Source organism: Tauraco erythrolophus, chromosome Z (genome assembly GCF_009769465.1).
Source record: "Tauraco erythrolophus isolate bTauEry1 chromosome Z, bTauEry1.pri, whole genome shotgun sequence".
NCBI classification, from domain to species: domain Eukaryota; kingdom Metazoa; phylum Chordata; class Aves; order Musophagiformes; family Musophagidae; genus Tauraco; species Tauraco erythrolophus.
Window position 1 is genome coordinate 13916487 of NC_141496.1, and position 27815 is coordinate 13944301.

At 43.5% G+C, this 27815-nt stretch overlaps 1 protein-coding gene across 1 annotated transcript in view; it reads right to left on the reverse strand.

Annotated features, from left to right (window-relative positions):
- Positions 1 to 27815, reverse strand: part of ADAMTS12 (ADAM metallopeptidase with thrombospondin type 1 motif 12) — a 200016-nt gene that overhangs the window by 47873 nt on the left and 124328 nt on the right. The window contains 5 exon segments of the mRNA XM_086629244.1: positions 406 to 547; positions 1914 to 2158; positions 14129 to 14227; positions 14230 to 14248; positions 24665 to 24801. Coding sequence (XP_086485370.1) covers positions 406 to 547; positions 1914 to 2158; positions 14129 to 14227; positions 14230 to 14248; positions 24665 to 24801 — 642 coding nt within the window.

Sequence of the window (27815 nt, forward strand, 5' to 3'; positions counted from 1 at the left end):
AGGCAGGACAGAAATAAATAATATTTTTTGTAGTTCAACATATTGGAAAGATTCAGTAGGGAAACAATACTAGGCCACGAATTAGTATTGCTGAGAAGCAGCGTTGCTGCGACCAACATTGACAACAGACTATGAGGAAAAGAAAAATGTAGTTTTTGCTTTCAATTCACAGAGGTAGAGAATTTCTGGGCAGGTATTATAGAAACTTATTTACCTTAAATGATTTAATAACATTTTATTTTAAAGCCCAAATATATTACTATAACCATGTGATCTGCTTTCCCACCAAACGTAGATTAAAGAGCCTTACCTCTTTGAGAACACTGTCTGGATAACTTAAAAGTAAAGATGAGATTTACCAGTAATGAAGATGAACAGTAATAGAAAAAGGAAGTGAGGAATTACCTTTTCCACAGGTAACGCTGCAGGCTGTCCAGTCTCCATACTGCCAAAAATACTCGGGCTCTCCAATCTCATTCTGATGACTTTCTTCTTTACGTACAGTATATTCATACTTGATTCCAGGGTTAGTTTCTTGAAAAAGTAGCTGGAAAAAGAGTGTGGTATTTATGATTTCCATAATCTACTGGCCCAAAGCTTTCTAAGCGTGAAAACAGAAGAATTGACAAGGTTTAAACCAGCCCATTTTGGAGCATACTACCAGTTCAGAGAAGGAGACCAGCAAAATTTCCATTTGTGCACCAAGACTAGTGCACACGTGTATCTTTCTAAGATATAGCTGTTTGCCATGCACTTTTGCAAGCACAGGTGGGAGTAAGTGGGTCAGCACAACTGGTATCCTATTGACTGTAAGAAAATATAATGCAAAGCCCATCCAAGGCACTGTCAAATGTGCTGCTGATTAAGAGCTATTGCCTAACACCATTATAAATGATAATTTCCCTACCCATAGGAAAGAGCTGTTACAAAATAACCAGTAGGTCAGAAAATTAGAGACTTCATTCAGATAACTGCCTTGTTATTTTTCCGTGTTTCTGGATTAAGAAGGAAAATTCCACTTGAGAAGAGCCACTCGAGAAATTTACTGAGGGATAAAAGAAAAACATCGTCAAGAGATAAGACTTCAGCAATGAAATTCTACTCTTCCTCCTAATCGTTTCCTTGACCTTGTTTCTGACAGTGAACGTTGAGCACCCACTAGGTGTGCCTTCTCACCAGACATTCAAAGTGTCTAAGTGGCTCTCATCACTCCCCTAATACTTCTAATTGCATGGTGGATACACAGGCAAACAAGTCAGGAAAGACACATTCAGAGAACAAAGAGGCAATTTAAAACTATTTTTGCAGAATTAAAAGAAGCTGAATAAGTTTAAGTCAGAATCTATAAAACAACAGACAAGAAACAAAGAGAGCAACCTCTTTGGATGCTAAATGGATACATTTCACTTACCATAAGATATTAATCCATCTATCTAACGTTGCATTTTCTTGCTCAGTGTACGCTGTCACTGCTGTCAGCATTCCCTAGCTCTCGCTCAACACAGCCTTACTGCAGCTCTTTTTTTGTGATCAACAGTTACTTTTCATTTGGGTCTAGCTCAGATCACAGCCATGTGTTGGTCTAAGCTGGCACAAGAGACAGGGAAATTTAGGCATAGGACTGTCCAACTACAGGTGGAAAGATCCCTATCCTATTGACAGCACCAGATATACCAGCCCTTAATAATCATCAAACTATGACACTGGACATCTATTTTCAGGCAGGATGAACAAACCTCTTAAGCAATTTGTTTACTTCTCTCCAAAATAGCTCAACTGATATTTGCAAGACAGCATGCTAATAGAGTGGTTCATATACAAATATAAGTATTTTTCCAGCCTCAGTTTCAGAGCCTCAGCACATTCTGCTGACATTCAAATCCAGCAGGTTCTGCTAGTGATCTCCTATTTACCTGAATCCATATTGATTCATTGGTGGGTCCTGGAGCACTGAGATTTTCTAGATCCCCTGTTCTGTCATACTGAAATATCGTTCCTGCCACTTTGTATTCACCATTCCACTGGATGATAAAGCCTCCATTCAGATAGTATTTTTCTGGGTCTTTGCTTCGCACAGCAAGGAAATTTCCTGCTTCTGCAACTTCCATGACTTTGATTCCCCTTGCACCTTTCGGAATTAGCCCAATATCAACGTATCCTAAGAGACAAGAAAGGTTCACAGAGGTGAACAACAAAAATATCACTGCATTGTACTTAGGTATAAGATTATTAAAACACCAGCTTTGCTTGAAAATATATACAAATGTGCTATCACAGAACCTGTATTTCAGTTAGTTAACAGTGTGACTTCCCAACCCAGGTTTTCCAGCATCAGCTGGGGAATACGAGTACGTATTGTGGCATTCAGAAGGGATATGGAGGTGAATGCTTTTCTGAGCAGGACCAGGTGAAATCTACTCCATAGATGAGCATCAACATCTCCGTAACAATATCCAAGGACTCTGGCATTCTCCAACTCTGGAGAAATGCCAGGGATTCCCAGCAAATTAACAGCCTGTTGTGGGAAAGGTCTTTTCAATTTGCAAGGAAAGTTTTCATCTGTCACCAATGTACAGGTATGTGCATCATTCCATGTACCTTCTCCTAAGTCATGTACCTTCCATGTACGTTCTCTTAACTTCTCCACAACTGTTTCCCATAGATGGCCTTGCTACCAAAACCCAAACATCATTGAAATGCCTCAAATTACTATGATCAGCTAAACAGATTTTTATGAACTACTGATTTTCATAGAATCATAGAATTTCTAGGTTGGAAAAGACCTTAGAGATCATCCAGTCCAACCGTCCCTAATCCCCCATTAAACCATATCCCTAAGCAGTTCATCCACCCTTTTCTTAAATACATCCAGGGATGGGGACTCAACCACCTCCCTGGACAGCCTATTCCAGTGGCTGACAACCCTTTCAGAGAAGAAATTCTTTTTAACATCCAACCTGAACCTCCCCTGACTAAGCTTGTACCCATTTCCTCTTGTCCTATCACCCATAACAAGGTGACAACAAGGTGGGGAGGCTTTCGCTGAACCAGGTCTGATGGCACCGGATGGGACTTGCCTTTCTCAGAGGGGAACCAGGGTCTTAGCTCAAAAGCTAGCAGGGATCATTGGCAGGGCTTTAAACTAGATTTGAAGGGGGAAGGGGGGAATACCAAGAATGATAAAGATATGCTGGAAGTACCTGTAGAACAGAAGAAGGGAATTCCAGCCGCTCCAGCCAAGAAGTCAGAGTCATACGGCTGTCAGCATGGCACCAGTGCCAGCACCGAGGGTCCAGAAGCTGAGGAAGGATCGCAGGTATGTTCAAACGAACTTACACTGCCGTCCAAGAGAACCCCTGTCGCTCCAGCCAGCGAGTCGGCTTTGTCGGAGGCCCAGCTGAAGTGTATGTACACCAACGCACGCAGCATGGGAAATAAACAGGATGAGCTGGAGATGCGTGCACATGAGCAGGGCTACGACCTTATTGGCATCACGGAGACGTGGTGGGACGACTCCTATGACTGGAGTGTCAACATGGAGGGGTATAAGCTTTTTAGAAAGGACAGGAAGGGGAGACGAGGAGGGGGTGTCGCTCTCTACGTCAGCAACCGGCTGGAGTGCGTGGAGCTTCGCCTGGGGTTGGAGGACGAGCTGACAGAGAGCTTATGGGTCAAGATTAGAGGACGGGGACGGATAGGGGATGTTATGGTAGGGGTCTGTTACAGGCCACCTGGCCAGGAGGACAGAGCAGATGAGGCGCTTTATAGCCAGATAGAAGCAGCCTCACGGTCACAAGCCCTGGTCCTCATGGGGGACTTCAACCACCCTGACATCTGTTGGAGAGACAATACGTCAGGGCACGGGCAGTCCAGGAGGTTCCTGGAATGCGTGGACGACAACTTCCTCCTGCAAGTGATAGAGGAGCCGACAAGGAGGGGTGCCATGCTTGACCTTGTGCTCACCAACAGGGAGGGACTGGTGGGCGATGTGAAACTTAAGGACAGCCTTGGCTGCAGTGACCACGACACGGTGGAGTTCAAGATCCACGGGGCAGCAAGGAAACTATACAGCAAGCTCTGTGCCCTAGACTTCAAGAAGGCGGACTTCAGCCTCTTCAAGGACCTGATGGGCAAAGTGCCGTGGGAGGCGGCCCTGGAGGGACGAGGGGCCCAGGAAAGTTGGTCCACATTCAAGGAGCACCTCCTCCAAGCTCAGCAGAGGTGCATCCCGATGAAGAACAAGTCAGGCAAAAAGACCAGGAAGCCCGCGTGGATGAGCAAGGAGCTCCTGGACCAACTGAAAATGAAGAGGTTAGCCTATAGAGGGTGGAAGCGGAGACAGATAGCCTGGGAGGAATACAGAGAAGCTGTACGAGTGACCAGGGATCAGGTGAGGAAGGCTAAAGCCCTGAAGGAATTGAATTTGGCAAGGGATATAAAAAGCAATAAGAAGAGCTTCTATAGGTATGTAGGGGACAAAAGGAAGTCCAAGGAGAATGTAGGCCCCCTCCGGAAGGATACTGGTGCTCTGGTCACCCGCGACATAGAGAAGGCTGAGTTACTCAATGACTTTTTTGCCTCAGTCTTCACTGATAAAGCCTCTTGTCTTACTGCCCAAGCTGTGGAAAGAACTAGCAGGGACTGTGAGGATGAACCACTGCCCACTGTACTTGAAGAGCAGGTTCGGGAACATCTGAGGAACTTGAAGGTGCACAAGTCCATGGGACCTGATGAGATCCATCCACGGGTCCTGAAGGAACTGGCGGATGAAGTTGCCAAGCCACTGGCCATTGTATTTGAGAAGTCGTGGCGGTCTGGCGAGGTCCCTGATGACTGGAAGAGAGGGAACGTAACCCCCATATTTAAAAAGGGGAACAAGGAGGACCCGGGCAACTACAGGCCGGTCAGCCTCACCTCTGTGCCTGGCAAGGTCATGGAGCAGATTCTCCTGGGAACCATGCTAAGGCACATGGAGAGCAAGGAGGTGGTGGGTGACAGCCAACACGGCTTCACCAAAGGCAGATCGTGCCTGACCAACTTGGTGGCCTTTTATGATGGGGTGACAGCATCGGTGGACAAGGGTCGACCAACGGATATCATCTACCTGGACTTGTGCAAAGCTTTTGACACTGTCCCGCACAACATTCTTCTCTCTAAACTAGAGAGGCATGGGTTTGATGGATGGACCACTCGGTGAATAAGGAATTGGCTCAATGGCTGCACTCAGAGAGTAGTGGTCAACGGCTCGATGTCCAAGTGGAGACCGGTCACGAGTGGCGTCCCTCAGGGGTCCATGTTGGGCCCGGCCCTCTTCAACATCTTTGTCGGTGACATGGACAGTGGCATGGAGTGCACCCTCAGCAAGTTCGCCGATGACAACAAGCTGTGTGGTGCCGTCGACACGCTGGAAGGGAGGGATGCCATCCAGAGGGACCTCGACAGGCTGGAGAGGTGGGCCCGTGTCAACCTCATGAAGTTCAACCAGGCCAAGTGCAAGGTCCTACATCTGGGTCGTGGCAATCCCAGGCACAAATACAGACTGGGTGGTGAATGGATCGAGAGCAGCCCTGAGGAGAAGGACTTGGGAGTACTGGTGGATGAGAAGCTCAATATGAGCCAGCAATGTGCTCTTGCGGCCCAGAAGGCCAACCGCGTCCTGGGCTGCATCAAGAGGAGCTTGGCCAGCAGGTCGAGAGAGGTGATTCTCCCCCTCTACTCTGCCCTCATGAAACCTCACCTGGAGTACTGCATCCAGTTCTGGAGCCCCCAACATAAGAAGGACATGGACCAGTTGGAGAGGGTCCAGAGGAGGGCCACGAAGATGATAAGAGGGCTGGAGCACCTTTCCTATGAGGACAGGCTGAAACAGTCGGGGCTGTTCAGCCTGGAGAAGAGGAGGCTCTGGGGTGACCTTATAGCGGTCTTCCAGTACCTCAAGGGGGCCTACAAGAAAGATGGGGAGAGGCTGTTCAGGAGGGCCAGTTGTGATAGGACAAGGGGTAATGGTTTTAAAATAGAGGGAGGTAGATTCAGATTGGATATTAGGAAAAAATTTTTTACCATGAGAGTTGTAGAACACTGGAACAGGTTGCCCAGAGAGGTGGTGGATGCTCCATCCCTGGAGATGTTCGAGGCCAGGTTGGACGAGGCCCTGAGCAACCTGATCTAGTTGGAGATATCCCTGTTCCTTGCAGGGGGGTTGGACTAGATGACCTTTGAAGGTCCCTTCGAGCCCTAACCATTCTATGATCCTATGATTCTAACTAATAGAATCATTATTAATATTCTTTACATAAGAGCCCTTCCCCCACCTCCCCACCATCCCTTCTCAAGTATTTGTAGGCTGTAATCAGGTCTCCCCTCAGCCTCCTCTTCTCTAGGCTAAACAGCCCCAATTCCCTCAGCCGCTCCTCATAAGTTTTATTTTCCAGCCCCTTGACCAGTTTAGTCGCCCTTCTCTGGACTTGCTCCAGGAGCTCAATATCTCTCTTAAAGCGAGGGGCCCAAAACTGGACACAATATTCCAGGTGCGGCCTCACCAGTGCTGAGTAAAGGGGCAGGATCACTTCCTTGTTCCTGCTGGTCACACTATTCTTGATACACACCAGTATCCCATTGGCCTTTTTGGCCACCTGGGCACACTGCTGGCTCATATCAAGCCGGTAGTCAACCAACACTTCCAGGTCCTTCTCCGCCAGGCAGCTCTCCAGCCACTCTTCCCCGAGCCTATAGCGATGCTTGGGGTTTTTGTACCCCAAGTGAAGGACTCTGCACTTGGCCTTATTAAAGCTCATGCCATTGGCCTCAGCCCAACGATCCAGTCTGTTCAAATCCCTCTGAAGGGCCTCCCTACCCTCGAGCAGATCGACACAGCCTCCCAGCTTGGTGTCGTCCGCAAATTTACTGAGGGTACATTCGATCCCCTCATCCAGGTCATTGATAAAGATGTTAAACAGAACCGGACCCAGCACTGAGCCCTGGGGAACCCCACTGGTGACCGGCCTCCAGCCGGATTTAGCCCCATTTACCACCACTCTTTGGGCCCGGCCATCCAGCCAGTTTTTAACCCAAAGGAGGGTGTGCCTATCCAGGCCAGCAGTTATCAGTTTCTCAACCAGAACACTATGAGAAACTGTATCAAAGACTTCACTGAGGTCAAGGAAACTACATCCACAGCCCTTCCCTCGTCAACCAGGCGGGTCACCCCATCATAGAAGGTGATCAGGTTTGATTGGCAAGACCTGCCTTTCATAAACCCATGTTGACTGGGCCTGATCACCCGGTTAACCTGTATGTGCTCATTAATAGCACTCAAGATAACCTGTTCCATGACTTTGCCCGTCACTGAGGTCAGACTGACAGGCCTGTAGTTCCCCGGATCCTCCTTCCGCCCTTTTTTGTAAATGGGGGTAACATCCACCAGCCTCCAGTCCAGCGGAACCTCCCCAGTGAGCCAAGACTGCCCAGAGATAATGGACATGGGTTTGGCAATGACATCCGCCAGCTCTCTCAGGAACCTCGGGTGGATACCACCAGGCCCCATAGACTTGTGGGCATCCAGCTGGTGAAGCAGATCCTTGACCCGTTCCTCTTGGATCACAGGAGCTTCGATTTGCTCTCCCTCCCTGCCCTCAGACACCGAAGGCCAGCTCACCTGGGAACTACTAACCTTATTATTAAAGACTGAGGCAAAGAAGGCATTAAGGACCTCAGCCTTGTCCTCGTCCCTAGTGACTTAATGTACTCCTTTTGTCCAGTAGGAGCTGGAGGTGATCTTTAGCCCTCCTTTTGTTATTAATGTATTTATAGAAGGACTTTTTGTTGTCCTTTACGGAGCAGGCTAGTCTAAGTTCCAGTTGGGCTTTTGCCCCCCTGATTATCTCCCTACATGCCCTAACTTCCTCCCTGTAGTCCTCCCTGGATGTCTGCCCATTCTTCCAAAACTTATAGACATCCCTTTTTCTTTTTCCTTCTTCTTCACAAGGAAGTTCAACAGCTCCTCATGTATAAAGTTATCTGTAAAAAGAGAATTTTGGCATGTGTGTTAAGAATGAATCCGCAGTATCTATTACAGAACTTTGTACCACAGGCAATATATGACATCAGCCTCTATGCTTCTACCTTCTAGGGAACTGCTATTGCTACTGAATAAAATCGGTAAAAATAGAAGTTCACATAGAAATTTGAACGCAGACTAGGATAGCTTTCTTACTATTGCTCCTGGCTGGGCTTTAGAAATTGAATGGGTAACAGCTCTACAAGCAGGCACCTTGGCAGTGTGAGCTGCAGTTTCTGCTGGTTTTACTTCAAGGTTGGAACGTACGTGGTTCCTCATTTCTCATCGCACACTCCTGAGGTCATGAACTAAACTCTGAGATTCACATCCCACTCGCCTTTCTTGTGAAATAAGCTTATCACCTTTGATTACTTACTCTCATGAGTGTGATAAACCACACTGAGCACACAAAGTGATCTTCAGTACCAATGCTCTCCACCTACCAGAGGTACTTATATGCTGTACAACAACCTACTGTCATAAGTAAATGCCCCAAAGTCTTTAATACATGAATTTTCTTTGCAGGTCTATTGTGGCGTGGTAAATATTTGTTCTGTCTTATGTTGCTTATGGTACCAAAAAAAAAAAAAATCTATCTACTTCAGTCCCTTCCAAATGAAATGCCATATATATTTTTCCTGTGAATAGCATTCAGCAGGGAGAGTTTCCCAGTTGTCACCTTTTACAAGTTTCCTAGCCTGACCGTGGAAATTCAAACTTTTCAGTTTTTCATAAGTGAAGAGAATAGCAAAATCTGGAGGATTACTGAATAACTTTATTATAGGAAATCAGTCTAGGCCTACTACAAGTAACCAAGCTCTAGTGACTCTCCCAAATGTTCTATTCAGTCAGCGTAGAGGAGACGTGTCATGAACACAGTGTGTGATCATGTAACTAAAGACTTGATTAGAAAGTATACTCACAAGTAGGCCAAATTAACACAGTGTGAGAAATCTTAATTGTGTCATGTCCTGAGAGCTTGGCTTTGCAACCTTGGTATCCTTTTCCAGTAGGTTTTTTTTTTTTTTAGTATAATTAGAATAACATTTATTCAAAACACACAGTATAAAAACAATAAAACATAATTTTCTTTCTGTTTTAACATAAAAATCTGTATCCTCTCAAGCTTTTGCGTAATTATTTGTCTGTATCACCTGCTGTTGCTCACAAACCTGATTTTAAACATATTGCAACTGTCTGGTGATAGAGGTTACCATTTTGTCAATGTATCACATTCGCTTCCTCCCTGCCGTCCCTTTTTTAAATAGCTAAATTACCTCCTGATTTCCCAGAACCTCATGCTAATTCCCAATGAATATTATCTGCTTTTGAAAGCAAAGCTAATCAGCAGCAAGCTTTTGAGTTTACCATTCAACATAATAAATTTTTGTTTAAAAATGATGTGGATGGCATTTATAGAATTTTTCCTGGTTATATGGTTTCATCCGATAAGGATCTATGAGATCCGAGATTCAATAATAGTCAAAATGTCAGCTGTCCAACCTACATGCTGTGTTCATTAAATCCTGAAGCATCCATATTGTGGGTGCTCCCACACACCCGTGAAATGGCAGCTCTCAGATGCTATTAATCTTCCCTTTCTGATTAAAATTAAATCTATATTCTCTTGAACATGGATGACAGTACAAAGTGAATAAATTCATGCAACCCTTGTTGTGGGCACAGTTCTACCAGGACTGAAAAGCTTGTTTCTATTTTCCCATTGCTGTGAGAAAGGAGTAATTTCACCGAGGTCGTTTGCACAGTATCACAGATCAGTTGATAATCAGATCTAGCTATTCTTACCACAACACCTCACATCCCACTCTCTAGTTTGTCCTATCTGTGAGCTTCTCTCTCTTAAAACTGCATGTTCCTGAGACACAACTTTCCTCTAGGCCAGGCTCTAGGCACTACCACAAGAATATTACAGCACAGGCTTCCACTGGCATATTCGGTTTGCAAGTCAAGGTATGGAATACTCCCATGGAATAGAAGGAGCATTGCAGCGTGTGATGGTAACGGGAAAAAACGATAGTCCAGAGAGAGTCTCTGAAATGAGGCTCCAGAAGACCTTCCAGCCTCTTAGACCCATATTTGCATCATGGCTGGGTTCAGACTCCATCTTGAATCATATACCAGGCATGTACCAGATTTGTCTGCACTTGGTTGCACAAAACAGAAACAGGGGTAGCAAGGAGACCATGGCATGTGTTGATTCAGTCCCAGCCAAGTTGGTCAGGAGGATAACAGGACCAGGATAAACTTCAGGTTAGGGTGAGTACAGTCACAGTTTCCTTGTTTTCCCATCACTTTGCTAAAATTCAGCCCTCCACAGGAGTGACATGCACCTAATTTCACCTTCTGACAGACACAGTAAGACACCTCCAGCCCTACTGTACAATCCTTCATGTCCAAATTTTCATAAATTTAAATCCATTGTCCTCTTGCCACTAAAAACTGGAAAATTCGTTCCTACCTATACGCACAAAAGGGTGAAGACAGGACAATTCTTCATCTTTAGGATCATCATCCTTTTCCCAGCCACCCTCCACCTCCCAGGCAGATACTCACAACCTCATTCCCCCTTTTTGCTACCCACTTAATCCACACTCCATTCACTTACCACAGCCCTAAGCCCCTGTCCCTTGTGCCTCAGTCTTTCTTCTGCCCAGTCTTTCTTCTATCCCAACACTTCTCCCCATCCAGCCCTGCAATTCATTCTCCTTCCAAAAGAGGTGGCACACCTCGTGAATGATCTGCTGCACACAAAAATGCTCTTTTACAGCCATCACAACATGAACAAGAACAGGGATTTCCCATTTCAAACACTTTAGCTTAAAATAAAGCTGACTTCTTCTACCTTATCAACAGGAGAGCTTGTAACTTCTTTGCCCAGGCCTGAGCTCTGCTTTTCAATTCCCTGCTCATGTTGCAATGTTTCTGCTATAACAGTCCAGCTGAAGCAACTTGAATGATTCTCAAATGAACCTTCTGAAAACAAAGTACAGACTACGTACTTGCTAATATTACTGTCAACAGCTGAGACCATCTGTGCACATCAAACCTCTGACTTGTTTTCCATCACAAAACTCTAACGGAATCCATTACACACATGAAGCTGTCATTCCTGCAGCTGTCTTGGGAGCCCCTGGCCCACTCTTCCCATTTTGCGCTCACAGGAAAGACAAAGAATTTTAAAGAAAACCCAAGTAATAATACAGATTTAAAACTTTCTGAACATGAAGAGGTAAGACTGCAGGTAAAACTGATCACCCTGCCCTGCAGTGAAAGGCTGAATTATTAAAATGCTCTTTCCTAGCATTTCATTAGTCTGAGCTGGCAACTTAGTAAACTTGGAGACAGAATACACACTGCTGCAGCACCAGACCCAAGAAAGGCCCTGCTGAACTTTAGTTCTGAGGAAAGCTTTAAATCAAAACATATTAGCTTTGATTTTCTATTTCTCTGTGCCTTTAAACATAGGAAAACCTCTTTGAATCTTCCATGCCAGTGACTGGCAGCATGATTTGGTCTAGTTTTGTTACCTTTACGGAATTTATGAGCCTTAAGTCTTCATGCTTACATTAACTATTCAGTAGTCAGTCTGCCATAAATCTGTACTGCAAGACAGAAAATCACAGTACCTGTCAGAGACAAAAAGAAGCCAGATATTGTGAATAAAACTATTTTCCTATTCTCAGTTTAACACTTGTGAACATCAGTGAGATCCATATATTGTCTTAAAAGCTGAGAAGCCCACCTCTACCTTTCCTGACACTTTTTCTTATTTTTTTCTGCAAAGTAGTCAACATCTTTAGAGGGGAATAATCTGCAGAATCAATCCATTTTTTACTGAATCTAAAGAAAGCAATGAAATAATTTTACTTAATATCCCTCAGCAGCACCTATCAGTGAGGTTTATCGAATCTTCGGGCAAGAAAAACTAAGTGAAGAGGAAAACAGAAAATGAGTTTACATAAAATAAGAGGCACTTATCCTCCCATGTGTTACAGTACTGGACCTTCTTTTTGAAACAAACTTCACATCATCTGCAGCCTTCGAAAACCCACACACAGTCAAAGGCAGAGTGAATGTTAGAGTAGCAGAAGTAAAAGATCAGAGGCTGGAGGATTACTGTAGTATTGGAGGAGAAGAGAGCTCTAGATTTTCCTTTGTAAGTCTCACGTACATACACAGCCTCCACTGCTGCAAGGTGGCAGGCATCTTCACAGTTCACCTATGGGATATGGAGCAGAGGGAAGCAAATCCAAGAATCATAGAATCATGGAATCATAGAATGGTTAGGGTTGGAAGGGACCTTAAAGATCATCTAGTTCCAAACCCCCCGGACATGGGCAGAGAATCCTCCACTACACCAGATTGCCCAAAGCCTCATCTAACCTGGCCTTGAACACTTCCAGGGAAGTGTTCCACTTTCTTTCTCTTTTAAGCAAGGCATTTAACAGTGAATCATCCCAGTATGGCAAAAATGAGTTTGCAGTGCTATAAAAATTCTGCAGGTATTAGTGGTGCTTTAAAATAAAACTACAACACATTCTACCTTAAAATTATGTTGAAAATAGAAGATATGGACCCTAACTTGGAAGGCCAGTGCAGATAAATCCATCAGAAAATGAGAGGAAGTTGTGTTTATAATTCTTGCTTACATAAAGATCTTGTTTAAGCTTGTTTAAGATCTTCAAATCTATATATTTGATCTATTCTAGATGCTAGAACTGTGATTTCATAGCAAGGAAGAAATTTGATTAAAAAAGAGAAATTAAACTTTAGAGAACTAGAGATTTGAGAACATTTTAGAAGAGTCATTTGGAAATTCCAGAAATCAGATTGTGGTACTACAGAATAACCCTACTCATCTGCAGAATCAGATTACACCTAGAAAACGTTAGAATTTAAAAAGCCAGGCAAACATTTTGCAAATTAATACTGCAGTTCATCAGATCAAACTCTGGGATAAATCATGTGCCCTACCACACATGACCCTTGGCTCCATATCACTGTAGAAGTAATTGTCAATTTTAATGCTAATGTTGAAATTAGACACAGGACAGAAAAAAATCCAAAATATTAAAAAGTGCTTTTCCCCCAAACTTTGGAAAAATCTTCTCAAACCAGCTCTAAATTATTAGCACAAATCGTATTTGTGCAAGTTGTTTTATGAAAACAAACAAAGAAAACCCAACAACAAACCAAAAGCCAGCCAAAGCCACGCCCTCACACCACACTTTTTCCCTTCTCACTAGCATGGTAACGATTATTGCTCTTGAGACTTCCCACCTCTGTACCAGGCCAACTCTTCAGACACAGACCTTGCTCTAAGTACGCTCTCCAGTGCCCTGTATTCTCACCTCTCCCTCTCCTGTCCTCTCCTGTTCTGGCTCCCCATTCAAAGCTGTTCATCTTGTCTCTCTCTCATCTCCAACTCACTGCCATGATTCTCATTCAGTTTTAGTCTCCCAATCCCTCTTCTAGATGCTTTGGCTCCCATTCATCCCACACAAGGCAATTAAAGCTCGAATGTCTCACTGCTGTCAGTGAAGAAAGGCTCAGTTCTCGAAGTGCTGACTCAGACCAACTTAACCCTGCAGAGAGCTACTTTCCTCCCCCTTCCAAGCCAGAGGCATGCCACAGAAAATTTTAGAGGAACCAGAAGTGCAAAGTTCTGCATGGAGAAGAGGTGGCACACAGTCAACCAGAAACAATGGTATCAGATTTATGCCACTTGGAAATGAATCCCAAAACCACTGACTCCAGCATTTTCTTGGTGCTTTACACTGCCAGAGCCTTGGTCCTGATTTTCCAAGGCGGTAAATTACATTCATTTTGCAAATGTATTTGCTATTCTGGGTTTTATTATCATTTGTGTAGGGTCTGGTTGGTCTCTGACCTCAGTTTTATTAGACAAGGTGAACTTAAAAACTGTGACACATCCATTTACAATTTCCTACGCTGATCGATCACTCAGTTAGCAATGAGAAGCGCTTAAGCCTTTTTATGAAGAGAAATGACTTCACTAACTGAAGAATTTAAACAAAGAACTCATTTTACCAAATCCTTCACTTTGATTAAACATCATCTTCACTGTACGACAAGCAGAGCCATCTCCCAGGCAAACTCCACACTGGTCTTCAGTTGCATTGGAATTATCTCATAATCACAGCCAACAGTCTAGAAGGAAAAACAGTTTCAGAATAAATGTGGTTTCCCACGGTGAAATACTCAAAAGCACTGTGTCACTGCCTTCAGTGTACTCCGCTCTTTCAAGGAGGGAAATAATCAGTTGTGGAAGAGTATACATCCCATACACAAAACCTAAGAGTAGAGATTGTTATATCTAGGTCAACTCATGTGTATCAATGAAGGTTAAAAAAACATGAACATACAGTAGTGATCAGACAGTTACTTGAGACGGAAACGTACCACTTCAAATGCCTCAACATCTAGGACAGGCCAATACATCTAGGATTTGTGTCTGCTTGCTTATGTCGTAGAAGCAAACCATGGATTCCCAGGAATACAATCCAGTAACAGAACCGAAATCTCTGTGCTAGCTTTTCATGGCAGTCAGACAGTGCAGGACTGCTACTGCAGACAAACCCCCGCTTCAGCAGGTGTGAAGATTTATACTCGTGACAGCTGCTTCTCTAGCTAGCCAGCATAGGGCAATAGGTCAAAGAGAAAGTTCTGGCAAAGACTGATTTTTCAGTCATGCTTGCTACAGGGAAAAAGTGAGAGATAAAGTTATTTTGAGTCAGAATAAATTTCCTCCTTGCCAAACCAAAAATTCTGTGCACTAATTCCTTTAAACATCAACAAAAACTTCATTCAGTTTTGGGGTGGTTTTTGCCTCTCTTTAAAAACAAACAAGGTTGCAGAATAGAATCATAGAATCGTAGAATGGTTTGGGTTGGGAGGGACCTCAAAGATCACCTAGTTCCAACCCCACTGCCATGGGCAGGGACACCTCCACTACACCAGGTTGCTCAAAGCCTCATCCACCTGGCCTTGAACACTTCCAGGGATGGGCCATCCACAACTTCTCTGGGCAACCTGTTCCAGTGCCTCACCACCCTCTAAGTGAAAAAATTTCTTCCTAATATCCAATCTAAATCTCCCCTCTTTCAGTTTGAATCCATTGCCCCTTGTCCTATCACTACATGCCCTTGGAAAAAGTCCCTCTCCAGCTTTCCTGTAGGCTCCCTTTAAGTAATGGAAGGCTGCAATAAGATCACTCTGGAGCCTTCTCTTCTCCAGGCCTGAACAGCCCCAACTCTCTCAGCCTGTCTTCATAGCAGAGGTGCTCCAGCCCTCAGATCATCTTCATGGCCCTCCTCTGGACCCGCTGCAGCAGCTCCATGTCTTTCTTGTGTTGGGACTCCAGAGCTGAACACAGTATTCCAGGTGGGGTCTCACGAGAGCTGAGTAGAGGGGCAGAACCACCTCCCTGGGTCTGCTGGCCACGCTTCTTTGGATGCAGCCCAGGATACGGTTGGCTTTCTGGGCTGCCAGCACACATTGCTGGCTCATGTTGAGCTTCTCATCCACCAGCACTCCCAAGTCCTTTCCTCAGGGCTGCTCTCAATCCGTTCTCCACCCAGCCTGTACTTGTGCTTGGGATTGCCCCGACCCACGTGCAGGACCTTGCACTTGGCCTGTTGAACTTCACGAGGTTCTCACAGGCCCACCTCTCCAGCCTGTCAAGGTCCCTCTGGATGGCATCCCTTCCACTTAGCAGCTGTCAATAGTATCTAAGACATCTGGAGACCTGTGATTCAGATGAATGGCCATGTTTGGTGGCATGCAAAGTTCTTCTTGGCTGATTTTTCTCCAAATAAGCTTTCAGGTTCAGCATCTGCCAACTTACCTAACTCCCTCTTGATGTATGAAAATCTGGGTATCCCTTCTTTTGATTCTGATCTTATTTTACCTTCAGTAAATCAGCTACCTTAATATTCTGCAAGCTTCTGACAGGGAAATCCATCTGTTAGACTAACATAAGGATAAAGGCTCCTTCAACTCTATTCTATTTTTCTGTCATTTTCAGCTCAAGAAACACTGAGCTTTTTCCTCTGTGTGTCAGTGACTTAACGAACAGCTAAAGAAGCTGCAAAAACAGAAGCACGGAAAGGCCTCAAGTTACAAATGGTGTTAAACCCTGTCACTTGCCTTCTTACAGAGGATTCAAAAAGACTCATCCATCACTTAATGCCAATACTTAGCCAGCACATTTGAAACCTGCTCTGAAAAAACCATGGCCATTCCAAAAGGTTCTGCAGCAGCCTCAACTTCTCTCTCCTTTCAGAGAAGTCTACTTTCACAAAAGGGAAAGTTTGGTAAGGCCTTTCACACAAAACATATCTCAGCTCCAAGGACCATGTTATGAGCAGTGCAGAAGGCTACAGAGATAAGCACATGCTAAGAAGGTTCATGACTACAGTTTTGCCTTCAAGCACGTAGCTATTTGATCAAGAATGTATTTAATGAAGTACTCAAATATGCGGATGCCACTCGCTGCAGTGCAGGATGATTCTTTATCTTGTCAGAGTTCAGATCCAACTGATAATCTGTTAGCTAAGGATGCACTGCAGTTTTATAGTTGACACTTCCTAAGAATTTAAAGAGGTAGGTGTGCAGCTATGTTCTTAAAGATACGCATTCTGCAGTATATTTGCTGTACTATCAGTACGTTTGTTAATGATCCACAAACAGTTAGTAAAGTCATTGTTATCGGGTTTATTATTAGACCAGACCAGCCTCTCTGGGGAGTCCTGCAAGCTGAAGTTTATTTTCTATTCTATACAAACATCACTATTAATAGAAAGCTGGGGATAAAATCTGGGGACAGAAACTTGGCATTGCAATTTTGATTTTTTAGATTTTATCTTACCAAAAAAAAAAATAATTTTTAAAACTACAAAAAGAAAATTCTGAAAACAGAAACACTTCCACTTCATGTTTTGCTATTATAAAATATTATTAATGGGTATTTTGGAGCTTCTCTTTTGACTTCTGAAAGAAAAAAAGTAAAACAAAAGACATGTCTTCAAATTGTATCATTTCTGCCAAATTAGCATTCTAGTGGAAAATGCATGTTCTTGAAATGGTTTCTGTTCATCTCTACTGCTCAGGCTTGTTTGAGTGATTACACCTAGAAATGTAACTAGTTCAGGCTGCCAATCCACATTCTGAAATTAACATCACTGAGCGTATTTCCCTTGTGAATACTGTGTAGTGTAAAAATCCCCAAGCACTGAACAAATTAGTCCTGAACTACTGCACTGGCACTAGCAAACGAGTCTGGCAGCCGCACCACAGTATCATGGCTTTCCTGCCTTTGGGGTGCCAGTCTGAGTCTCTGCATGGGCCGTACTCTGTATCAGCTCAGTCAGGATTGGCTCAGATGTTTCCCACTTGGTCATAAATATCCCACCCTTAGCAACACATCCATGGCATCAAAGTATGACATCGTTATGACATGAAGGGAATCTCTTTGTCCCTTCCAGTTACAACCACAGAAGCCTGTATTTTGTTTCTCTTCTGACAATGAAACATCGTTTGTATCTGAATCAGGCATCACAGTCTATCACTGTGCGCCTATACGCGTGGCACAGCGCGGTACAGAGACACCCAAAAATCAGGCACTACAGGCAAGCACAGCAGGGCAAGGCAGTTTACTGTGTCACAGTAAATGAGGTGTTCGTTTTAATTCCCTAGCTCTGGTCATCATCTTACAAGGCCCTTAATGACCATCACAAAGTGTATATTCTCATGCGTCACAGTAAAACAGATCCAGGAGTCGTCATTCATTCTAAATACATTTACATGAATTTTAATTTCCAGGCCATGTTTACTTTCCCACTCCAGTGAATTCACATTATTTTTGTCATTCGTTAGATTCATTTCTAGATGCTTCCTCTTCTCTTTTTTCTTGCTTTCCTCATTCTTTTGATTCTTCTAAATAGCCGTATTTTCTGAAACTGCCCTAAATAATGTTGCCTCAAATTTCTGCCAAATTGTCTGTTAAAAGGGATCTGGAGTCCAAATGCAGGTTATTAAAACCAGAAAAAAAAAATCAGAAGCAATTAGGCTCTGATTCTTTTGCACACACACGTCCTTGTATACTCTGTCAGTGAAACACACTGTGCTACAGCAACCACCGCGTGCCACAGCATGTGTATTGCAAATTATCATCGCTCCATGCAGCCCTTTGCCATTGCCCCATTCACCAAGAGCCTCTTTGACGCCCGGAGACTAGCTTTATTACTGGTCCCGCCACACAGTGTGGAGGCAGAAATAATGACCTGTATTGCTTGGCTGCATTACAGGAAGGATAAACAATTTATTTCCTGCTGCTCAGGGACTAAAGGGAAAACATCCAGAGATATTACCCTTTTGCCACTTCAATGTCAAATGGCAGCAGGGTGCAGATACAAAAAGTCTTTGCTGTCGCTGAAGGGTACCGCCTGGATGTACTGGCTGAATATCGAAGTTACATGGATGTTACATCATGCTTTTAAGCTCTTCCTTTAGTTTCTCCCCCACTGGTCTCCAAATAAAGAAATCATGTTCATGTCATGTTGGCCATAACATTGCCTTGAACGGGGAGAACGTGTCCTGATGTACCTGTTTCTCTTATAATTTATCTAGATGGGTCTGAATCAATGCCCTTTAGGGCTAGCAGTGGCAGGAGAAGACTGAACCATAGTGAGAGGTAGCAAAGTTACTACAAAAAATATGAGACTGTAATCTGCTTTTCAGCACGATAAAAAAATGTAATTTTCCACCCTGGTGCTACATAGCTGTGTAATTCTCCATTACCATGTTCGTCTCTCTACATAATTGCATGACTGAAGGTCATTTAAGCATATTAAAATTCTGTGCGGGAAATGAAGGCTTGCGAGGAACAGCAGAGATGCCAGGTCCTCCATCCTCAGTGTCTGCACGCTCTCAGAGCATACAGTACGCAAGACTTCACTTTTAGATGATGCCATAACCAAACTCCTCAGTTATGATATATCAGTTATAGGTATATATCAGTTATGTATATATCAGTGCTCAACAAACATACTCTGGTGGCAGCATCTTTGCTTATTAAACACTGGGAGAGCCACTGACTGCTCTAGTAAGATTAGAGTGCACATGTGATGTATAACTTAAACACAGGAAGATCGGATATGTGCTTTAAAGATCTTCTAAATAAAGGGAAAAAAGTGATACTCAAAGGATGAGTGCAGAGGAATATGGTGAAATAGCAAACTAGTCAGGATATATCTTGATTTTAGATTAAATTACTGACAGACCATGTTGACCCTTCCACTCAAAGCTGTTTAGAAGTCAGACCTCATGACAGGAGGGAGTGTAAGAAGGCACCTGACAGAAAGCTAGGCTGGGTGCAAATACAATAAAAGGATTAAGGGGACTGCATCTCTTATCTCCTTATTAGCACCACCTAGAACACAACATGGTTGCAACTGCAGGCATGTAGCTTTGAGATCCCCCTTAGCAGTCATTTGTGCCAGCACTGAGTGATTTAATGGCATTACACACATGCTTAGGGAACTCCTGTGTAAGGACAAAGCTGAGAGAGGACCCAGGTATTTTATATGCCAGACCCTCAAACGACTTAGCAATTCTTGTCTTTGAATTGATGAGGCAATTTCTAAAGGAAATAGCATACCAACACCTCCTCACTGGTAAGGCTTCCTTCTGCATTGAGGCATAGGCAGCACTTCTGAAAAATTAGAATCGTAGAACATACAGATCCACTAGATCAGGTTGCTCAATGCTCCATTCAACCCGGCCTTGAACACTTCCAGGGATAAGGCAACTACAGCTTCTCTGGACAATCTGTTCCAGGGCCTCATGACAGTGAAGAATTTCTTTTCCATAGCTAATCGAAATCTACCCTTTCAATTTAAATCCATTGGCTCTTGTCTTATCACTGCAGGCCCTTGGAAAAAGTCCCTCTCCAGCCTTCCTGTAGGCCCCCTTTAAGTACTGTAAGGCAGTGATAAGATCACCCCAGAGCCTTCTCCTTCTCCAGCCTGAAGAGCCCCAACTCTCTCAGCCTGTCTTCATAGGAGAGGTGCTCCAGCCCTCGGATCATTTTTGTGGCCCTCCTCTGGACTTGCTCCAACTGCTCCATGTGCTTCTGATGTTGGGGACTCCAGAGCTGAACGCAGTACTGCAGCTGGGGTCTCACGAGAGCAGAAGGACCCATATATTGGATGAATTGCAATGACCAAATGAATCAGCGCTAGTGTCTGCCTGTACCTACTTCCTGCTTGAAGGTGCACATTATGGCTTGCCAAGGTGGCTAGGAAAGCACCTAGTATACCTCAGGTAGCTAAAATGAGGCATCACAATCCATATTTAGCCATCCAAGTAAGAACAATTTCTCTGACTGCTTGGAACAAAACCACAATAAACTGCAAAATCTGATTGAAATCAGCTGAATTTAGAAGATTAAGTTCTTAATTGAATCTGAATCTATCTACCTTGTTTCGACATATCCAGTTGGAAAACTCTGAACTCAGTTGTTAAAATATAGCTACTCTGCACACCAAACCCATGAGCAATACAGACAGTGAATCTAATGTACAACATCTCACCATTTTAAATTTTTGCTAAATTTCAGACTTAAGTGAAGTGTTATTTTACTACTCAGAACCAATGTGAAGTGCTTTTATAAGATATAACACTGAAAACCATAACAGGGCTTTAATGGACATTGCCACTAATGTTTGTGGACATCTTTTTCACATCATTAGCAACATGATGCTATCGGAGTACAAGAATTATGTACCACACTTATATATTAAATGCATTTCTGGATTTATTCACCATGACCTGCAATCTATGTATTGTGTTTAACTAGCCACATAAAATACTAGTGAATTATATGGAAATACCTGAAAAAGCTTCTCCTCAAGTGTTATGTTGGGTACCTATTTCAGATAAAAACACACTGTCTTCAGAAATGTGAGCTCTTTTGGTTACTTATTCATTGTTTGGTCTCATTTGTGGCAGTTCACAGAATCACAGAATCACAGAATGTTAGGGATTGGAAGGGACCTCAAAGGATCATCTAGTCCAATTCCTCTGCCGGAGCAGGACCACCTAGATCAGATCACACAAGAACGCGTCCAGGCAGGTTTTGAACATCTCCAGAGAAGACGACTCCACAACCTCTCTGGGCAGCCTGTTCCAGTGTTCTGTTACCCTTATTGGGAAGTTTTTCCTCATGTTCAAGCAGAACCTCCTATGTTCCAGCTTATATCCATTTCCCCTTGTCCTATCATTGGATGCCACTGAGAAGAGCCTGGCTCCATCCTCATGACAGTCACCCTTTACATATTTATAAACATTAATGAGGTCCCCCCTCAGTCTCCTCCAAGCTAAAGAGACGCAGCTCCCTCAGCCTTTCCTCATAAGGCAGATGCTCCACTCCCTTCATCATCTTTGTGGCCCTGCGCTGGACTCTCTCAAGCAGTCCCTTGTCCTTCTTGAACTGAGGGGCCCAGAACTGGACACAATATTCCAGATGTGGCCTCACCAGAGCAGAGTAGAGAGGGAGGAGAACCTCTCTCGACCTGCTAACCACACCCCTTCTAATACACCCCAGGATGCCATTGGCCTTCTTGGCCACAAGGGCGCATTGCTGGCTCATGGTCATCCTGCTGTCCGCCAGGACCCCCAGGTCCCTTTCCCCTGTGCTGTTCCCCAGCAGTTCAGTCCCCAACTTGTACTGCTACATGGGGTTGTTCTACCCAGATGCAAGACTCTACACTTGCCCTTGTTGTATTTCATAAAATTTCTCCCCCCCCAATTCTCCAGCCCGTCCAGGTCTCTCTGAATGGCAGCACAGCCTTCAGGTGTGTCAGCCACTCCTCCAGTTTTGTGTCATCAGCAAACTTGCTGACCATGCACTCTATCCCCTCATCCAAGTCATTGATGAATATGTTGAACAATACTGGTCCCAGTACCGACCCTTGAGGGACTCCACTGGATACAGGCCTCCAACTGGACTCTGTCCCATTGACCACTACTCTCTGGCTTCTATCCTTCAGCCAGTTCACAATCCACCTCAATATCTGATCATCCAGATCACACTTCCTCAGTTTAGCTGTGAGGATGCCATGGGAGACTGTGTCAAATGCTTTACTGAAGTCAAGATAGATCACATCTCCTGCTCTACCATCATCCACCCACTGGGTGATGGCCTCATAAAGAGCTGACAGGTTTGTCAAGCACGACTTCCCCTTAGTGAAGCCATGTTGACCGCCCCTAATGACCCTCTTATCCTTGATATGCCTAGAGACAGCACCAAGGATAAGTTGTTCCATTATCTTTCCAGGGATGGAGGTGAGGCTGACCTGTCTATAGTTACCTGGGTCTTCCTTCTTGCCCTTTTTGAAGACCGGAGGGACATTTGCTTTCCTCCAGTCCTCAGGCACCTCTCCCGTTCCCCACAATTTAGCAAAGATGACGGCGAGTGGCCTGGCAATGACATCCGCCAGCTCCCTCAGCACCCACGGGTGCATCACATCAGGACCTATGGATTTATGGATGGCCAGGTTGCTTAACTGGTCCCTAACCAAGTCCTCATCAACCAGGGTAGACTCCTCCTCTATCCTGACTTCCTCAGGAGCCTCAGGGTTCCAGGGCTCATCAGGATAGCCTTCAGCAGAGGCAAAGAAGGCATTCGGTAACTCTGCCTTCTTCTTATCCTCTGTCACCAGGGCACCCTTCTCATTCACCAGTGGGCCTACATTGCCTCTAGTTTTAGTTTATCTGCAATGTATTTGAAGAAGCCTTTTCTGTTGTCCTTGACCTTTCTTGCAAGGTTTAATTCCAAGGAGGTTTTAGCTTTCCTAGTTGTCTCCCTACATCCTTGACAGCAGACCTATATTCCTCCTAAGTGACCTGCCACTCCTTCCATGATTTGTACACTCTCTTTTTCCACTGAGTTTGCCCAACAGTTCCCCATTTAACCATGCAGGTCTCTGGTACCATTTCTTGACTTCCTACCTGTTGGGATGCACCGGTCTTGAGCTTGTTCACTCCGTGATTCTGACCCCAATTCAATCTGTTTGTCAGAAGATGCGCAACAGTAGTCAACATGTGAAATGCTGACAAAACTGTATTTATGATAGCATCAGTACCTTGAAGGAAATTTTTTAGAAAGGCTTTGAGTCCCCAGAACTATTAGTGCTGAAGTATATCTAGTATCTACAAACTGCAATTAGAATTAGCTTTCCTTTCATCTCTAATGAGTTAAGTTTTTAAAACAGATATAAATTTGAACTGTCACAGTCAAGGTTCAAAATAGAAAGCACTTGAACTGCTCACGGCCAGGTAAGGTCTTTCACCATCATAGTTAAAAGGCCCATCCTGGCTCCTGGCTCTCACCAAAATCAAGCAGAATCTCTTCGCTATGCATTTGAGCAGGGACTCCCAATTGCATGTCCTGCAAGGAAAGCTTAAAACAAATCTTTTACTGCTGCTCTCTGTGACACTGGCATTCTACTAAAATACAAAGTCTTCAGAGAGGATATGCCAATGACCTATTAAAAATATGAAGTTTCCATTTCTAGAAGTCTTTAAGAAAAGAATGTGAAAATGTCAAAAAAGGAACATGATTCTGTAAAGGGATTAAACAGATGACTTCTTAAAGACCCTTCTAGTTGCATTTTATATGATTCAATGACTTAGAACATACAATCCCAAGCTCCCTATAGTAAGCTAATATGGTTTACACAAGACACTTAAGTCCTGCTCTTGTTTCAAAGTTGTTGAAGTGAGAAAACTATCAGGCTTCAAGAGGGTACAGCACACAAATCCCCAGTTTGAAGAAATAAACCAAAGCACATCCCCTACAAGCAAAGTACTCATTTTATTTATGAGAACTCACTAAAACCAATGCTAAGACTGTGGGTGTTACAGCACTTACAGAACACACCTTCAAATGCCACAAACACACACGTCATCCTGGAAACCTATTATCAACACGCAGAACATGCAGAGAACTTTATACTTATTCTTTAATAAATGGAACGTTATTGAACCATATACTCTATGTTTGCCCATTATCTCATTGCGCAACATTATTCAATTTACTGTTGTAAACAAATTTTTACTGCCCTCAAGTGCAAATGTTTGATCCTATTACAAGTCAGTTCAGAACTGCTACATAACGTGCAATGTTAAACTGCATTTTCATTAAAAAACCACAAGGAACGGTGACACCAATTACAACCCTAGAGCCACAAACTTTTGTGAAAACATCTCAACAGAAACAGATTTTCTTAAATTGATGTTTTAAAACAATGGAAGAAGAAGAGACGTGTTAAAAGGTACAAAAAGTAAGTAGCACTTAGTCTACTGGATTCATTAAAAATGATGAAAATGACTCTTACGTCAACTTGGAAAAGCTGTTTCTATAAACTTGTTTCTGTGATCATTTAGAAAATGTGATAAAATGGAGTACTTGGCCTCGATCCTTCAAAAAAACTCATTAAACATTTTCCCTTAACTTTAAAAAATAAAATTGTAGAGAAAGAAACATGCAAACATACCCAATACCTTACACATGCCATTGATACAGATATCTCGGCTGTGCCTTCCTTCAAAGCAAGGAGTACCATCAGTCACTGCATCAAGCATCTTCTCTGAAAAATGTCCGTCTATTGGGCGACAGTGGAGCTCACAGGGGTTTGCTGAAAGGAAAATAAAGACATTTTCTCAGAAAATACTTCAGTGGGACATTGCACTGTAATGCACAGGGAATGATAGTATGTCTTTACTGCACCATCCACTCACTTTCCCTGGCATTTGCCAGAAATGGCCTAATTAGAAGCAGTTAGCAGAGTCAGGGCTGCATTGCTAACAGAGTGACACAGGGCTGACGAATTACACTTGTGGACTTCTATGAGGCAGCTGGAGGTTGGTGCCCTCAAGCCTCCATGCTCTCCATCGCTGGTAGTTAACAGCCACTTGGCTGAGTCCAGCAGCAATGAGGCCGTCAGCTGTGGCAGAGAAAGGGACAGGAAACCAATGAAAACAGCTGTCATTAGTGAGGGGAAAGGAGGAATCTAGGGGTGAGATTTCCAAGGACACTGACAAGCAACAGTTTTCCATCAGCTGATGACTGTGTGATTTCAGATATAACTACCCATCACTGCTGCCAGCCTCTCTCAGAGAGCAGTCAAATGTTTGCTTCTGATCTTCTGCATGTCAGTTGAGTGTCACATCACTGCTTATTTTCAACTATCTCCTGGTACTTAACAAATTATTTCAAACACTGAACTTTCATCCTACTTGGCAACTTATGAAATGGGGATAATATTGGCTGGTCTGACTGACCCAGGCTGTTCTTGGATAGATGTGCACAGAAGCAACTGGGAAGAGAAAAGCTGTAGCAAAAGCAATCTGTGGGTCTCTGAAACAAGATTTTCTGAAATAGACCAGTCTTAGTCTACTCCATCTACGGAGTGACAAGAGCCAAACACACACTGCCCTGCCTCACAGACACTGGCTCTTGGGAATGGGAAACTTTGAAACTCAGGCTTTGGAGAGTTAAAAGACTCAAGTTTGATAATACATTGTGTACATGGAAGGCAAGTTAGAATCAAAACCTGGGTCAAGGCAAAGACAGATATAATCCCTGTCCTTATATCACTCCCTGCAAACCCTCCAGCAGAGCCAGAGCTATCTGACCGAAAAAAAATCATCCACTCTCATGTTGATGAGGGACAGCAACAGAGGACTTGTCTTCTGGGTTTGGTCTACTCCAAGATCCCAGTCTAGCCAGTTGCTAAAGCAATTTGTTCATGCTCAGCAAGCTGAAATGCTTTGCTGAGCCAAGCAGCGGGCCTTAAAACCACCAGTCAGTAGGGACTTCAAGGCACCATTATTGGGCCATTTTAATACAAACTCCCTGTGTGCTGCACAGGTGCCTCTGCTGAATGACAGTTTCATTCTATGCCTGACAGAGCTGACAAAAGCCATCCCTTGGTCTCAGAGGGATGAAGGGTAACTACAAATCTTCTACATCCTGGCTAATGAATTTCTTTCTCCCTCTTCCTCCTTTTCCTCCTTTGTTGACCTGGCTCATGTCATACAAAGGACTGTGTTTGAAATTGGAGGAATTTCTAGTAGTGAAAGAAACTTTTGGTAATGCAAAGAAACTAAATAATTTCCTTTAAAAGGGTTTGTTCTTTTGAAGGGAGAAATTTGCTCTCATTGCTCTCGTTTGTACAGCATCAACATATACAGAGGATCTCACAATGCAAAAAAGTGACAGCAGCTTCTGCCCCCAAAGTGCTTGCAGCTTAAGGACTGAATCCTACACAGCTTTGAGCTTTTAAAACTATGCATCTCATGCATGTAAACAGGATCTTTGCAGAACTGGGATCCAAAATATCAAAAAGGGGATGCTAAAGGAAATTAAAAATCTTAATAGGGAGTTTGTGTTTACCCCTCTTGTCAGTAGAGCTAAAATGGCATCTTAGGACTGACAATAGTGTCGTGCATGTGGCTTCTCAAACAAAGATGCCTTTGTAAAGGGCAGTAGAGTGATTATAGGCAGAGGACATACATGCACCAAGGTTATAAAACTGGTGAATTCAAGGTGATGTGTAGTCATGTTCAAAAATTATCAACAAGATGAAGCTACGAAAGAGTCTCAGGCAAGAACATCAAGTTTGTAACCCTTACCAGCCCTCAGCCTCTCTGTGAAAACTGCAGTCACAACATCCATCAGTTTGTTCTGATAAGGAGCTGTCACGTAAAGCATTACAAGTAATTTTACTTCTATCTGCAGAAATCTTTTTCTGGCCATGTGGCTAGTTAGATTACTTTAGTGCTCCATTTTGTTTCAGCTTGCTTACCTTCTCCATTTACCATGTTTTTAACACAAAGCACAATACCCTTATGGAAAGAAGAATCCCAGAATTCCAGCTAGCCTGTTATCTGCTCAGAATTGATTCTGACAGACAGACTTTGTAGAAAGCTATTTCAGCTTTTACATTGCTCAGAAGGAAACATGTTAGAGCAGCAGTTTCGATATCTGCACCTCCTCCCTAGTTGTGTGCTGTCATAACAGCAAGATGGTATTCCAATTTCATTCAGAAATCACTGAGTAAGAATAAGCAGGCAGTGCTGACTGCTGACATATTCCTCTCATAACTACGATGCTCTAAGTATATAACTCAGAAGAAGTTTGTAAGAAGAAAGATAACTCCCTCACTAAGTCAAATAAAAAAGCAAAAACAAATACAAGCAAACTTTTAGACTTCCAAAGGTTCATGATTCAAAGAAGAGCTTTTCTAGGCATGAAAGATTTCCTGGTTTTCCTAACTGTAGAAACTGATCTAAAATTAGATCCTACGTGTGCCCACAAATTTCGTATTGCTTTCTTCTTACCAGTTTTCTACTGAGCCCCACTGGAAATGAGGAGAATAGAGCTCCCTCTGCACAAACTCAATCTTATCCAATATTTATACTTCTGCCATGAGTCTTCAAGTTATTTTGATATTTCGTGTGCACAGAAGGCTGGTAGGGCACCACTAAGGAAATTATCCTAGAACTGTACTAGTCATTCATTTTCTAAAATTACTTACTTATCTATTGTTATTATTTTTTTACAGCTGAGCTCAGGGACCTGACAAAAGATCAGAGCTCCGTTATTCTAGCTGTAAATAAACCGTACCAGAATCAGCCACTGTCCTCAAGA